Genomic DNA, 15,225 nt, shown 5'->3' with positions numbered 1-15,225 from the left:
AGCATGATAAGACCATGACCGACTAGGCTGCTGACTAAGCCTTCCCACAGTCCTAAGTGCTGGTCTAGGCACTCTGACTAAGCGAAGATAGGGGTTATTTCCAAGGAAAAAGAAAAGAAAATAGGAAAAATCATAACAAGTTCAGAAGGTGCAGTTAAGGGGATGCCCTTTGTCAAATGAATGTGGCTGGAGACATTCATGCATTTGATGCATGGGATTGGTGTGTCAGGTCTGGGTCTTCAAAACTGTAGCTCAAAGGTTTCCAGTGTCTCAAATGATTGCCATTGAAGATCAGAGCAGGTATCAGTGCTGCACCTCTTCTCCAGGATATTTTTCAGACATATCTCCAGAGATGGTTTTGGGTATAGTTTCTTCCATAGGCTGGAAGGACTGTCAGGCAGAGAGAGAGATGTCATGGAGGAGGAGATTGAGGATAACATTTCATAGAATATATTGGATGTGCTGAAATTGTTGATAATAATAGATGGCCAAAACAGTGATTAATTGACATCCATGATACAGCTGTATGATCACTAATAATTCTAACAATGTTCTGATAATTGAAGCAAGGAATTCAAAGAACTCATAGTCAAAATTCAGATCTGATGAGTTGATCAAGGGGAGTATTCAGTTTCTTAGCACAATTAGACTTGAGAAAGAGAAGCTAGAAGCTTTGAGCTAATTGTTAAGCCTAAATGACATATGACCTAAACACATAATAAACTGACACTGTCTCACACTTCAGACAATGATGTCAGAGTTCACTTGATGTGTTATGTGGCTTTATATTGCAAGGCCTTTAGATTAGCTCAAAATAAGATAGTGGAGAATAAAACTTTAGCTCAAAGCTGAAAATACTATAGTGAGAGCTACACTACTTATATACCAGTCATCATCTGTTCTATAGATATAACTACCTAATTGTGCATCCTGGCATTATAAAGCATTTTATCCAGTGTTATTAAGCTACCTACAAAAGGGTATTATCTGTTATTGAGCAGTTACCATTGTATCAAAGGACAATGACTAACTAGGCATTGTTGTGATGACTAAGTCTGTCCCATGGTCCTAAGTGCTGATCTAAGCACTCTGACTAAGCAAAATAGAGGTCAATCCCTCAAATAAAAGATAAAAATAAGAAAAAATAAGAAAAAATTATAACAAGAGGGTAATGTCACAATTTACTTCTAAATCATGATCTGCTGATGCTTATCAATCCTGACCAAAAATCTGACTTTATAAGGATGATAATATTATGATGACATCATAACTATATTTTACTTATTGGTATACAATAGACAGCTGGAAACAATGCAACAATAGTTGCTGTCCTATACCTTAGTTATAATAAGAACTGTGGCATACAGAAAACTCACTATAGCAATAGCATAGCAGAACAACAATGACAAACAAAAGCAAGAGCACAGTCATTGTCACCCAAACAATAAGTAGAGAACATGGAAATCAGACAATAGTTGTCTGTAGGGCAAAGGGCTTGTATTTAAGACAGTAGCATACATCATTATATCTCAGTCTCAAGCTAAGGTTCCAAACACCTACTACACTCTCTGACTATCTAGTGCAAATACTCTTACCACAATGGTAGACTATCTCTATCTGTTGGGATTTTGCTGGAAAGTTCTAGAAAGGGCAATTCAGCATCATGCCAAGAGTTGATGAGTAAGCTTGAGAGAAAGAGAAAGGTGTAGTAAATTCTAGATAAAAGTCTGGAGAGTATAAATACAAACTCTATAGGAGCTGTAGAATAACAAGGTCATACCATCTGGCCTTACCAGCCTGGAGTCCACTCTGCACAACACTAAGGATTTCCAACACTATCAGCCTCATCCACTTATACCTCTAACACACATCATCATTGCCTATCTCATCATCCTTATCATACTCTTATACCAACAATGAACTCAGAATCAGAACCCAGGATCAGACTCTGGCAGTAGCAGTGCCAATTATTTGTGAGTGTTTGGTAGAAGCATAACAGTCATCTCACTATACATAGGTGCATAAAAGAAGATATCAATGTGGTATGCCTCTCTAATGATGATCAGCAGAAGCTCAATAAGAAGTGAGCTTATAGAGCTGACTAAAGACTAATGAACTGACAGTGAGTGCTTGAAGTCATTATAGGTGATTCTGAGGAGCAAAAAAATATTTTCCAATCTTTGGTATTTCTGAGCCATATTCCAATAGCTTTGCTTCAAGGTCATGTAATGCCTCATAGATTGACTCAGCACAAAGTACATTCTCAGAATGCATTTACCACATCATTAGCCTGGTAAGGTGATACTCAGACTGACTGAGCTCACACTTAGAATGAAAATTCTTGAGAGAAATCAGATGAAAAACCATGGGTGGATATAAGTGTTGTGATAATTGAGAGTCAGACTCATTATTGACTGATCTGTTTGAAAGATCACGTGCCTGAACAGCAACCGACTCGTCGATCATTAGATTGGCATTCGGCGACTCAGTCATTGGATGACCTGCCACCATGCAACAGCACTGTTAATGCTCTTTGATCGTCTCTTGAATTCGGAGATTTTGTATCATATTTGTTGTCCCGATTTTCCTCCGTGACTAAAGTCAAGACAATAGCTCTGGAACAAGCTCATGACAACCCATATGTGAAAGCGCAATAGTATTGATACAATTCTTATTCATATTTACTTCTGGATACCCCACTCGAACATTTCGTTACTTTTCCCGTCTCTTTCATTGACCAGTAGTCTCGAACATTCCTGTCCTGCGACAGGAAGACGAAGCATCTGATTTCCGCCTTCGAGGGGAAATGGAACTTGCGCAGGGATAAGCCCTGCCTGTAATAAAGCTGTTCCCTGATCCCACCAAATGTGTTCTATCAACGAATCAGTGGAAGATTAATCTACAGTCCTACATAGACGCTAACCGTGGTATAGTCGGTCGCCGCGTACGTTCACGACGCCCAGCATGGGAATCTCTAGCTTTTTCCCTGTCGGAGGAACAGCAGGTAGAAGCCAATCAATGGTCTTGTCATGGGTGCATTTGAAGATGAATTCCTCTATGAACAGAAGATAAGCGATATAAGTCGGTGCCAACGATAGAAGTACACGCACCAACAATGCGATCAGGACCGACGGTTCGCGAAACGGTTTCAAGGTCAGTATCGGCCGGGTTACTTACGCGGCCGGATAAGCTGAAGATGATAGGCTTGGGGGAGATTACCTACGCAAAGATGAAATGATCTCGATAAAACGCGGTCAAATTCTGCCGGCCAATACCGCCAGTCATCTGTAATATGCGTAGGGAATCAGCATATGATACAATACATGAAAACACCTTACAGTGGGTACATGGTTGACGTAGGGCTCTTGCTATAATCAATAACATTCAAATCGTCCCCTGGAAGCGGCTAAATAAACAACATACCACCATTGTTCCCATAGTTTGGGACACACTTCGGATTTCGAACTCGAAATACACATGCTCATCCCAAATTGCCTCGATATCGAAATAGGGCCCGCCAATACGCTTCCTGAGAAAGACGACGTTTCGTGTATGCACAATAGAAGCGAATGTTGGTTTGTAACCCTCAGCTTGGGGCAGAACAAAGTATGGAGATGGAGTCGTGTATTTGTAGACTGAAGTGGACGCCGTGGCTTCAGGTGCTTCATGTGATGATGGTACGTGGAATGTTATGGGAATGGTAGACGTCACTTCCACTGCAGCACCAAATGAGACAATACATGAAATGCGCGTATCCGTAGATATTGCGTCAAGAACTCTGGGAAGTATATCAGGATAGTAGACTGAAAGGTAACAACATCAGTAAGAAAATAATTCGAAAACGAAACATGTTCCTACGCACTAGTAACAGCAAACTTGTCCCTAATGTCAAGTTCTTTCAGATTCAGCAGGGCATCTACACCCTTTGCTAGACTTTCTTCGATAGACCAGCCCAAAGCAGATGGAGTGACCCCAACAACAGCGAAACCTTCTTCTGCCCATTTTTGCACCGGTTCCGGATCCAGTGTCTTATCAACTTCGGTACTGATTTCGAATGCTGACACCGGAGGTAAGAAAATAATCATCCCGGGGCCTGTTCCGCGACGAGTCAAAGGCGGTTGAAGAACCGCATTCTCGCTCAAGGTAACGAGCGGGGCCCAAGGCAGGGGAGTAAACTTTTCATTGGGTGAGTCGGGATCGTAAAATGCAGGTTTTGCCATGGCGTTGGACTGGCGAAGTAGACGTTATCAGAATATTTTTCCTATCCAAAAGGCCTGTAACCTTTGCAAGATAAGTATCCTGGATGCCTGAACTTTCATAAAATAGGTTGATAGGGACGGAAGTAAGATAGGAAACGGAACGGCCGTTCGGATCCGTGTGATCCGTCCGAAAATCCGATCCTTCGCTACGTGCTCGTCGATGGCCCTTCGCCTGAATAAAATGGACGTGCGTTGGTGTACGAAATTTTGGACACTATTAGATCACCTATGTCGAAATACGTCCGGGAGTCGCAACATAAGGATCTCCTTATAGCAAAACCGACGCGTCGCTTCGACTGTCCGCCGGCTTTCAATTTATGTCAAAGCAGCAATAGGTCCTCTGAGCGTTCTGGCCTTCTTGCTGCTATAATACTTAGAAAGTGTCATGCGAAATAGGGCGGTTTTTGTTCCAAGACAAAGTACAAGACAGTTGGCGTAATAAAACAAGGTCATGTCATGTTTTGAGCTTAAAAGTAGGCGTCGTAAGACATCCTAATCATTTTGGATCAACGGCGGCGCCATCACGGATATCCAAGAAATCTACACGTTTTGTCAAAAAATGTTAAAAGATCTTAATATTGAACAGGTCCATTCGTCTCCCGGAGTAAATGGAGGTATGTGAGGACCTTGGTCCTTTCACAATATTTGAGCTGAATGAGTTCGCATAGCAACCACGGACTTTGTGGTGGCGAAGTCAAAGCTTGAAAGAAGACAATGCCACCCTTGTCTTAGACAAAGTTGACTCGGAAGTGTTCGCCCCTTGTTCATTGGATATATAAAGAGCGCTCTCCTTTCGTCGATCTACAACGCTAGCACTCTCCCCTATCACACCACGTCATTTACCTTCGAAAATACACCAGTATGGCAGACATCGAACAAGGACTTACCTCCAGTGGCACGAACCATATTAACACTCTCCCGAGTGAACTACTCGCCGAGATCTTTGCGTACGGCACTACAACCCTACGATATGAGCATCCATATCATATTATCATCCTCGGTAGGGTGTGCTGGTGGTGGCACGCCGTAACGCTAGACTTTCCTACCCTCTGGTCGAAAGTCTACATCCCTGTCAACGGATGTTGGATCAAGCGACCACGCTATCAAGGGATCGCAATTGATGAACAATGGTCCTCGAAATTGCAGAATACAGTGGAGCTCTACCTGACGAGGTCAAAGACGTGCACCATTTCGATCAACTTCGTCGAATCTTTCTCACCCAGAAACTGGGGATGGGAGTATACGTTTTGGCAACTGTCCTTTGACAAAATGGCAGGGTTGCTCCGCAAGCACATGCACAGATGCTACGAGCTTCATGCTTTCGTCGACAAATGCCCGCGGGTATACGATTTCCTCTCCGAGGCAGACTTGAAATTGCCATTGCTTGAGAGCCTTACACTCCCGAAACTCCTGGATCTCCCCTTTGTCCGATCCGCGACGAAACTCCGTACGATACGAACCGAATTCGTCGAAAAGGACCTCAAAGAATCAGCGGTCGAGAATGTGGAACTTGCAACCTGGACGCCTGGGGAAAATCTCATGTCCTTTCCCAAAGCCAAGGCCGTTACGCTGCTCCCACCGTCAAGTTCGAGAAATTGGTCGCACACAGGAGTAATTGCGGCGACCGGCCGGATGTTCTGCAGTGACTTAGTCTCCAGTTTGACGGTCGCAGGCACCAGAGATACGATGGTAAAAATTGAAGAGATACTCTGTGAAGTTGAGTTTCCGAACCTTGAAATATTAAAACTCGTCCACTTTGATTGCACGGGACCCCCTTTACGCTTGAAATCCATATACAGGCCGCTAAAGGGGACTTCGACAATGAAGCAGCTTGTGTTTCAGGGGTTTGCTATCCGTTTGCCGGACATGCTGGACATACTCAGGATGGTTCCGCGCTTGACGTGTCTGAGTATCTACGACTCGCCATTCCCGCTCTTCGGACCGTACAGGCCAGTTTCCAACGCGCTTTTGGGAGCGTTGGCAGACACGAAAATAGTTCCCGATTTGGAGAGGCTCAATATCTTCTGGCGACACGATCTCGACATAGATGATAGTCTGATCAAACGTTTGCTCGACACGCGACGAGATCGTCTTATTGATGTTGTAGCACGCCAATACCGCATAACACCACATATAGCGTGCCCCCATATCAAATGCGCAGCAAGCCATGAGACATAGAGCAAAGAAATAGTTTGTAGGGTCGCGAGTAGAAATCAGTGCCGGACAGCTTTTAGTTTCTTTTGAAAACAATGTTCTCCCAGTGAGCTCGATTTTCCTAGAGAATAGAAACTGCGGTGCTTTTTCCAGCTCAGAGAATGTGTGGAAATCGTAGGTCACCAGGCCAGTCTTGACTTGTGCAGCGGGGATGCTTGTCGGGCCGGGGACCGACAGATTTTGAATTGATCGACCGGCCCTCAAGCGCCTGATTACCCTCTCCGGGACGTCGGTCCATCGAGTTCTTTTTAACATGCCATCTCAGATTCGTCCGTTAATTGCTTACAGGTTACACAACTTCAATATCGATATAACGTCCTTTTTTTTTCCTTTCAGAATCTCGGATTGTGCTTCATCTGACCCTCCTTTCCGTGCAAAAATTCTTCAAAACAATTCACGCAGAATGTTTTCTTTTCAGTCTTCTCAAGATCAGTGGATACTGTGACTGGTGGCCTCATGCACCGTCACTAGTCATCAGTTATATCGTTACAGCCGCATTGCTATTAGCTCCCTGTTCGTGGGAGTTTATACGGATACATTTCAACGTCTGCATGTGGCCAATCAGGGGGGATGATGTTGTCATCTGAGCCCGATTTTGAGGCCGGTAGTACGTCGAATCCGGGGGAGTATACCGCCGCAGCAGCTGTATTTTCTGAAAATAGGGCCTATGGTGTTCCCCTCGGCGTGGTGCAGCTAAAGTCATATTTGGACTTCCATCAAATCCTCCTGGAGGGTTACCTGTGAACTTTAAGTTTGTGGGTTTTCTTGGGCTACCACCGGACCGTTACACTCATGAAAATGTCTAGCAGCACCTTCAGCAGGTTGGCCGAGGCCCGACTACAGTACTCGCAAGTACCGCCTCCAGCTTAAGAATGTTTGGTACGATACTTACATGATTCATGGAATAGGCTGTTTTTCTGTGACTAGCGGCCCCTGTATATATGATAAGGAACGGATGACGGATCGAGGGAACGGAGATCGGCTACAAAATCTGATCATCTTGGACGTGTTCCTTATCGACATCCATTCTCAATGTCCTATGGCGGAACCGCGTATGTCGTCGAGGCCGATACAGAGTTGTTTTCAATGTAAGTTCGTCTTGTTGTCTTGTTCATAATGTTGCTAACGCACTCTAGGCCGCAAGCGTAAGATAAAATGTCCGTGGCAATTTTCCAGTCAGATCATCAGGGGTTTTACTGACGCTAAACAGGCAATAGGGCGTACCCCTGTGCTCCATGTATGTTACGAGGAGAGGGCGGTCAATGCAGGGAGGTAGACCGGAGCATCGTTGCGTATGCATCTCAAATACTCTCTTATGCTCCCTCTAACTACCCACTGCACAGGTCAGGCAAGACTACTGTAGAAACGCTCGACGACGTCCTGGGACGGTTAGCTGTTCTCGAACAGACAGTGTCGAAGCTTGTCTCCTCTGGTGACCATGGGAAGGAAAAAGAAAAAGTAAAGGACAAGGAGAAAGTGCGCTCAGCTATTCGGTCTTCGTTTGGTGTTACTTCGACGGACGAAGACGTTGCGATGATGCTGGAAGACTTTGCTATGGGACACCGCGTGAATCGTAGCAGAGCCACGCAAGATTTTGACGTGACGAACAACAACGAAGATCCGTATACGTCTGCTAGCCCCTCCAGTGGACACCCTTTGCTCCTTCTACTGGATCCTGGTGTCAATGCAATAGCGAGGTTATTATCGATGCTTCCAGACGAATTGAGGAGCCGCACGTTGGTGCAGTTTTATGTGCGTGTATTCCATGCTCTAAGTCTCTGCGGTTCACCTACTCTGCTAGTTCGAGAGATTGGAATGGTATTCAAAAGTTTTACACGCACCCACGTTTATTAGTGAGGTACGTATTGTCTCCTCTAGCTGAATTATCCGCTGATGTATCTTGCAGCTGAATATCCTCCTAATGCAAAAATCCAACGAAAGCGTGGGAATGGTTCGCGTCTCATTTCTTGGGGTGTATTTCATGATATTATGTCTATCACTGCACCTGATAGAACCGTATGTTTGCGAGCGCATTGGCTTTGACCTTTCTACCGCGTCGGAATTATCGAAACGGATGTACTCTGCTGCGCAAGCATGTTTGCATTACGACGACTTCTTAGGAGCACACTCCTTGGAGCACCTGCAGTGTATCTTGTACGTATCACTTTATCATATCTTCCAAATCCAGCTCATGGATTCAATGCACCAGGCTTATGGGCGTGTATCAACAAAATCTAGACGAAGCTGAGTAAGTGGTCTCAGCTTCACGTAAAGTACTCTAGCCTGACGGGTGGAATCGATAGTACGCATTGGGCGTTACTAGGGTCTGCCATCAAGGTTCGTGAAATTCACATGTAGAATACGAGGGCTAATCATTTCATTAGATAGCCCAGAACCTTGGTATGTCTCGGTTAGGCTCTGAATCTGACGAGCGGACATACAGCGCGACATGGAGATCTCTAATCAAGCGGGAGACAGCACGTAGAGTATGGTGGAATCTTGTGCGTCTCATTTACTTCCTTCTTTGATTTTCTCACAGCGATCAGATATTCAACGACTGGTCGCATGCCGCCGCGCATAATGGTACATATTCCATACACCCTTCGCAAAACCATACAGGGTGGCCGGCCAATGTGAATGACGGGGATCTCGTTGACGATGGTCGACTGCTACTTTGCCGACCTATGGAAGAATACACAGAAATGACGTTCTCACTTACACGTCTACGGTTTGTAGGTCTGTATCGGGAGATCGTGGATGAGATGCAGGCGCCAACGGGTTATAGTTTTGTTGGAGAGATGGATAAGCGGCTGGAAGAAATGGTGGAAGGCGTGCCCAGGCATTTCATAACCGACGACAACAGCCTGGCGATTGACGATGGGGTGAAAGGGCTCGAGCTGACGTTGTGTTTGATCATGGGTGAGACGAGGCGGTTGAGGCTGCATAGACCGTATCTATTCAGAGGGTATAAAGACCGCAAATATGTGCGTAAACGCATCCTTATATGCGTATATCTCTGTCTTACTGTCTATGAAGGTGAAATCTCGTGAACAATGCATAGCATCCGCCCAAGCAATATTGGACCATCTTAAATCCGACGACGAGCAATCCGCTATCCTCCTCAAGTGGTGGATTGTGCTGTTCTATGGTTTCGCTGCCGCGGTGGTTTTGTTCATTGACCTGTGCCATCAGAAAGCGGCTGACGATGGACAGAGTCTGGATCAGCGGAGGGCAGAGCTTCGGCAGGTGCTAGATCTTTTCAAGACTGCAGAACATATATCCGTGGTCTCGAGGAATGCTATTGCGTTATTGGAGGGATTATTGAGTGAAGTTTCCTTCTTTGCTCTGCTTCTTCCTGCTGTTGATCGATTCCCTTTCTAGCTGCCGAACCGGACCTCCCATCAAAGCCTTCAAGGAAACGGGGGCGGGATAAGATAGATGACGAGAGCGAGGGAGAACCGTTCGAGCGCATTGTCAAGCGGATGATCATCGATGCATCGAAAAACTCAAGCAGTCCGGGGTCTGTGTCCGGTTCCAGTTCTAAGTCGAGTACATCCCCCACAGCGATCATGGCGCCGTTCCATATTCCTCGTCCAAGTTACAAACTGTATCCCGACGTCATGCTAGATGGACCAGGTTTGGGATTTGGGGAGACGACGATGGCAGAGCTTGCGGGCTTACTGTATTCATCAGATTATGGATGGTCGATGGACGGATTTGGTGTACATTATCAGTAGGGCATGTATTTATTTATTTTTTTGAGTAGTATATAATATTTGGGCTCATGTGTCGAAACAAATATCTAGTTATAGGTACCATTCTATGGGTCGATGGCGTAGCTGGTTATCGCATCTGTCTAACACACAGAAGGTCCTCAGTTCGAACCTGGGTCGACTCATTGATGGCGGTCCGATAATTCTTTTCCCTAGATAGTTACCAAGTACCCCCACTGCTGAGTCACGAGTGCTACGGGGTAGTTTTGCGCCGCGAAACCCGAAGGTAAGTTACTAATTTTTACCGGACCCCCCCCAGAGGGGTGTTTGGATACGCTAGCTTACCTATCGGTCATTTTGAAGAACTAGGAAGGATTGGTGGGTGGGGATAGATTCTTGGCGATGAAGGCGGCTGGTTCCATGTTGGAAGGCAGGCAGTACGCCAGCTTCTAACCAAGCATGATACAGCGTCAGGGTCGAATACGCCTGCCCGGGACAGCGTGTTAAGACAGACAGTGTTGAATGGTCCGGCATCAACTTAAACGTCCTAGACCTTCTTCCGGCAGTTCATTCTCTTGTACCTCTCGATGTCGTTTCGATGTGTTTAGCGGCTTCCTCGACCTGCTCTTCATTCGTGATATCTAGCTGGAGTCTGCCAACGTATTCAATGCTATTATCTTGAAGACTTATAGACATGCGCACGGAACCAGTGATCCCGGAACGCCTGTAATGGATACAGCGGCTTTCTCTAGGACGTCTAGCCTTCGACCAGTTTGCAGCAAAAGCCTTCGCGATACTCAGTCCTCTTCAATGATGCTTAAATGATGAGCTTGACGTGAGAAGAAGCAACGCGTACTCACATTCCGGTTCCGCCTCCAGTGACGAGGCCAACAAGCGACATTGTAGTAGCAACGCTGAGATCTGCCATATTCTGGGAGTGTGGTGTTGGGCGGCCATACGCCGTGTGTTATAGCTTTTATTATGCCTGCGAGAGATCTTCATGCCACCAAATAAGTTCGTTCTCTCAAATCTAAATGAGGTGAAGAATCGAATGCATTCTACAAGAAAAAGCATCTATAGGTGGACTAACGGGAGGCCCAACCGGTCCCCAGTCATCTTCAAGTCCTCACGAGACAGTGAGAACCATCGCCTTCTCACAAACTGCTATGCTCCTCAAGATATCAGCGCCCTATAGGTCTTTTAGAGTCCGGAACAACATCAGGATCAACAATGTGCTGATACTCGGCTGGAAGAAGAGTACCCCTTGGCGTGAGCTCCGCCTTCATCCAATCAAACATACCATCGCACTCCCACCCACCCGTCCTCAGCCCCTCCTTGAGGAACCCAAGAAGCACAGGTAGTCAGGCTTCTGTGCATACTCGAGGGCATGAGCGTACGCCATGAAATCGCACAGTGCCTTCGGAGACCGAGAAAGCAACTCCGTCATCGCACCGTTCGACGGCGTCTTCATCTCGCCTATCCGCTTCAGCTTGGCTTCCACATTTGGCGCGAAGATACCTTTCCAAGGCAGTCGTCCATGGGGAAGTTCAAAGATTACATGACCGAGCGATACGATGTCGTCCCGTCGACTGGCCTCTAACAAGCTCGAGTCAAACGACCGGCCAAAAAAACAGATGCGATATAACAAAGTCCTCCACCAACACCAAGATGTGACCAATGACTCGAATACCGCCAGGTCCCACAGAACCCTCGACCTGTGCGAAGCGGGATATGTTCCCCCTTGACAGAATCGACATACATCTTTGCCAGGCCAAAGTCAAAAGCGTAAATAATGGACGCATTCTCAGTGGCGCGTCCCAACCACGAAATTCTGCGGTTTGATATCGCGAAGTATGATGCCACGCGAGTGGGCATATTCGATGAAATCTAGCTATAAAACTCCTTGAATGTAGACAGTAAAAAAGAAAGATAGGACAGGCAGGGCACACACCATCTAGATACCGATCATTAGCAGCGATTTGAGCGTAAGTGTCCCTCGACAGGCCAGGCGGAGGTTCGCAAGCGTCGGACCAAGGCATTCCATGACTATTACGTCCGTCTCGCCATACGTCCCGCTCCAGTGGATAAACGGGATGACCGGGCTACCGGCCAGTTGCCTGTAAACCTTGGCCTCGTATGGCACTATGCCTTTTGACGTACTAGATATGACGGCCTTGACCACCGCACGATCGTTGGTGAGCCAGTTGACAGCCCGACTAACAGTAACTGTGACGTGTACTAAGCACGCTGTACAGAAGGACCAAGTCAAAAGTGCAAGCTCACCGTTATCACTCCCCGGCAATCACTCGGTCAAGCTGGTACATGTCGCAAACCCGAGGGTTCTGTACCATCTCATTCTTGTCGGCAGCAGCGCTCCGTGTCCACTTGTCTTGGGGTGCTGACCGTGCTCGGGAGATCAGATCAGCCAAACACGCCATCATCGTGGACTTGACTGTATACGCCTCGGACAAAGCGTCGACCTCTGGGTCACATCAGGTCGGACTAAAAGCGCCGTGGCCATCCTCATGGCCGTTGCAGGCTCCGAAGCACTCATAGAAGATGAAGACACGACCAACACTTGCTCTGGAGGGACTGCGCGAGACAGAGCTGCCACCTGCTGAATCTGTGTTACGCAGGGGCCAAACAAACCTGATGGGTTGGCGGGTAGCGGGTTAATGATGGTGAGCGAGAGGTTCTCCAGGGAGGGTCGGATGTACTCTTCGAATGTCTCAGCGTCAAGGATGAAATATCCAAATACATCAAGCCCATGATCCTTGAGGTTTGACAGACAAGTATGACTTGCAGGATCCAACGGGGGTCGCAAGAGTAGCTGGATAGCAGCTTCAGCGTTGATATCAGATTGGCCAGCCTCTCTGAGCAAGGTACAGACAGCCGGCGGAGAACGTCTGCATAGGTACCACCTCGAGCTTGGTATTCGAGTGCGTGCAGCTCATAAAGACGGCGTGTCATCTTGCTGGTCTTCGGCGGATCGAAAGCCAGCTCGAGAGGAAAATAAAAGGAGTCAAAGGGAGCACAAGGCTTCTCGCGCGAGATAATGAACAGACCGCGCCCTCCTTATCGCGGAGATCCTTATGAGTATACTTTGTAAACAGAATATATATGCAGCTGTATGAATTATTATGCTCAACTAGCAGTCACATGACAAAAAAAATTGGATCGAAACCTAAGACGGTGATGGCAGGCCTGAGAATGACCACTTAAAGGGATAAATCGGTTTGTATATCCAAATAAAAATGTACACGATACATAAATCAGGCTATCCTCGATACGTCAATATCCGTGCTTTCGCTCAGCGCACGACTAGATCGCACGGCGTTCATACCGCCAAACGCCCCATGTCCAGGAGAAGACGATCGGCTCTCAGTGTTCCGCACTTGCATAGTGGATGCAACCGGACTCCGAGGCAAGACTGCTGCGTCCTGACTAGTACGCTTTTCAGATCGGTGTCCTCGATTGGGCGTCGGAGCTCGTGACGGGTTACCAGTACCGTCCGGTGTTTGATGTATCACATGAGGGGATTCTTCTTCGTACATACTGTAAGCAGGAGGGTTTATGCGCTGTCTCGATGCACTTTCAGGGTTGGTCGCAGAATGATCAGCGATTGGGTCAACGGAAGATATCGAAGGTCGTTGATAGTGGGTGTGTAAATCCGTACCTCCCTCGCCTTTCCTGTCGACCGTGTACGAGGGTGATGCTGTCATCAAAGGGGTAGCAGTGAATGGGTGAATGATATCCTCTGGATTCATAATCATTGGTGGAGGGGACATTAACTGGCGTGTCGGAGAAGTGGGTGGAGACATGAAAGCAGAAGAGCCGTGGATGGAGCCGAAATATGAAGGTGTGGTCCCTTCTCCAGAGTGTGAAAGTATAGTGTGAGTCGCCTGGGTAAGCGAGCTCGAAGGACGTTGACCTGCGGAATCGCTATAGAGTATTGCAGGACCATTCTTTTGCGTTAGATCAGATTGGGAGCGGAAATGTCCTGGTCGAATCTCCAGGATTTTAGGTGCACGATGTCGACGATGACGTCGGAAAAGGAAGAAGGCAACTACAGCTGCACCGGCTACCACGGTAACGCCCCCAACAACTCCCCCCACAATAGCGCCCACCAGTCTCGAAGAACCGGAGCCGTTACTGGTGTCATTTGAGGGACCACTCAAGTCGGCATGTCCTAGGAGGGAGATGAACACTATCCCCTTGATGACATATCGCCAACTCACCTTCCAAAGATAGATTCTTCGCCTCGGTCGTGTCAAATTCGCCATTGTTCCAAATCGAGGCTACGTTCACCACGGTAAGCTTTCTAGCTCGAAACAATGTAGGGTATACTCACGATTTTGTGCAGCCCAGTAAGGAATCGAAGCAGCTGTCGGAAGAGTATAATCCTTATCATAAGGGAAGAAACTGCAATACATACTGAGCACACATTTAGATTACTATAATAATAGACTCACGTTGTATTGGACAAGTCATCTCCACAATTCGCCTTGTAAGCGGCCCAGCTAAAACGTAGCCTTAAGATAGTGCGTAAAAGAACATGCGGTGAACACACCCCCAGCTAGCATGACTACCGGCTTGGCACGCTGTACAAGCACCGAAAAGGTTGTATGCAGCCCAGGAACTATTATGCAGAAATTTTTAGAGTTCATAAATTCCCTGTATAATGGCGAGCGAACCATGAACAAGGCGTCACTGAGATAGCCCCATCTCCTGGCCGATCATAATGTGTATCATTACTCAAAGCCCATACATAATATGCTGTTCAGCCAAAGCTGTGAGCGGACAAGAAAGTCAATCACGAAGCAGATGCTCACTATCCGTAAGACAAGAAGCCATAACGTATGCAACCAGTGAACAAGGATTTAGCTCTTCTGCATTGTCAGCCCAAGTAAAGTCGCTCGTGCATGTTGCATTCGTCTGGGGACCCCGCGGCATGAGCGCCGCTGATGAGAAAGAGCTAGTAAGCACCCCAAGGCCGTACAATGAAGCACTGAGTAGTCGTCGGAAGAGCATGACAATAG

General features: G+C 46.9%; 6 protein-coding genes and 1 non-coding gene across 7 annotated transcripts; 3 read left to right on the top strand and 4 right to left on the bottom strand.

Annotated features, from left to right (window-relative positions):
* Positions 1 to 2,648: 2,648 nt before the first annotated feature.
* On the bottom strand, positions 2,649 to 4,337 carry BT62DRAFT_928212 (uncharacterized protein). Its single transcript, XM_043185460.1, has 7 exons — positions 3,863 to 4,337; positions 3,424 to 3,803; positions 3,339 to 3,368; positions 3,224 to 3,285; positions 3,111 to 3,172; positions 2,924 to 3,055; positions 2,649 to 2,872 (listed from the first exon to the last, which is right to left on the bottom strand). Exons 1-7 carry the CDS (start codon positions 4,218 to 4,220, stop codon positions 2,682 to 2,684), a joined length of 1,215 nt encoding a protein of 404 aa, XP_043044429.1. The 5' UTR covers positions 4,221 to 4,337; the 3' UTR covers positions 2,649 to 2,681.
* A 1,074-nt stretch (positions 4,338 to 5,411) lies between these two features.
* Positions 5,412 to 6,611, top strand: BT62DRAFT_928211 (uncharacterized protein). Its single transcript, XM_043185459.1, has one exon. The coding sequence runs from the start codon at positions 5,553 to 5,555 to the stop codon at positions 6,435 to 6,437; it is 885 nt and encodes a 294-aa protein (XP_043044428.1). The 5' UTR covers positions 5,412 to 5,552; the 3' UTR covers positions 6,438 to 6,611.
* Positions 6,612 to 7,428: 817 nt separating this feature from the next.
* BT62DRAFT_1001776 (uncharacterized protein) lies at positions 7,429 to 10,210 on the top strand (the record flags this gene model as incomplete). Its single annotated transcript, XM_043176779.1, has 12 exons — positions 7,429 to 7,561; positions 7,610 to 7,630; positions 7,684 to 7,765; positions 7,817 to 8,225; positions 8,275 to 8,331; positions 8,380 to 8,627; positions 8,683 to 8,721; positions 8,777 to 8,810; positions 8,858 to 8,974; positions 9,020 to 9,457; positions 9,510 to 9,798; positions 9,855 to 10,210. 12 exons carry the CDS (start codon positions 7,429 to 7,431, stop codon positions 10,208 to 10,210), a joined length of 2,223 nt encoding a protein of 740 aa, XP_043044427.1.
* An 87-nt stretch (positions 10,211 to 10,297) lies between these two features.
* Positions 10,298 to 10,371, top strand: BT62DRAFT_t34. The gene has a single exon. It is a non-coding gene; the product is annotated as a tRNA-Val (tRNA).
* Positions 10,372 to 11,664: 1,293 nt separating this feature from the next.
* On the bottom strand, positions 11,665 to 12,220 carry BT62DRAFT_545032 (uncharacterized protein). Its single transcript, XM_043181332.1, has 2 exons — positions 12,138 to 12,220; positions 11,665 to 12,088 (listed from the first exon to the last, which is right to left on the bottom strand). The coding sequence occupies exon 2, from the start codon at positions 12,059 to 12,061 to the stop codon at positions 11,783 to 11,785; it is 279 nt and encodes a 92-aa protein (XP_043044426.1). The 5' UTR covers positions 12,062 to 12,088; positions 12,138 to 12,220; the 3' UTR covers positions 11,665 to 11,782.
* Positions 12,141 to 13,140, bottom strand: BT62DRAFT_1001774 (uncharacterized protein; the record flags this gene model as incomplete). Its single annotated transcript, XM_043176778.1, has 4 exons — positions 12,141 to 12,402; positions 12,479 to 12,584; positions 12,647 to 13,027; positions 13,077 to 13,140. 4 exons carry the CDS (start codon positions 13,138 to 13,140, stop codon positions 12,141 to 12,143), a joined length of 813 nt encoding a protein of 270 aa, XP_043044425.1.
* A 318-nt stretch (positions 13,141 to 13,458) lies between these two features.
* BT62DRAFT_1001773 (uncharacterized protein) lies at positions 13,459 to 15,139 on the bottom strand (the record flags this gene model as incomplete). Its single annotated transcript, XM_043176777.1, has 7 exons — positions 13,459 to 14,375; positions 14,425 to 14,484; positions 14,538 to 14,608; positions 14,659 to 14,706; positions 14,757 to 14,825; positions 14,881 to 14,962; positions 15,019 to 15,139. The coding sequence occupies 7 exons, from the start codon at positions 15,137 to 15,139 to the stop codon at positions 13,459 to 13,461; spliced, it is 1,368 nt and encodes a 455-aa protein (XP_043044424.1).
* Between the last annotated feature and the right edge of the window lie 86 nt (positions 15,140 to 15,225).

The sequence above is a fragment of the Guyanagaster necrorhizus genome, assembly GCF_019112545.1.
Source record: "Guyanagaster necrorhizus MCA 3950 unplaced genomic scaffold BT62scaffold_4, whole genome shotgun sequence".
Lineage (NCBI taxonomy): Eukaryota > Fungi > Basidiomycota > Agaricomycetes > Agaricales > Physalacriaceae > Guyanagaster > Guyanagaster necrorhizus.
The sequence above is the reverse complement of the archived record's forward strand: the minus strand, read 5'-3'. Positions and strand labels throughout refer to the sequence as shown.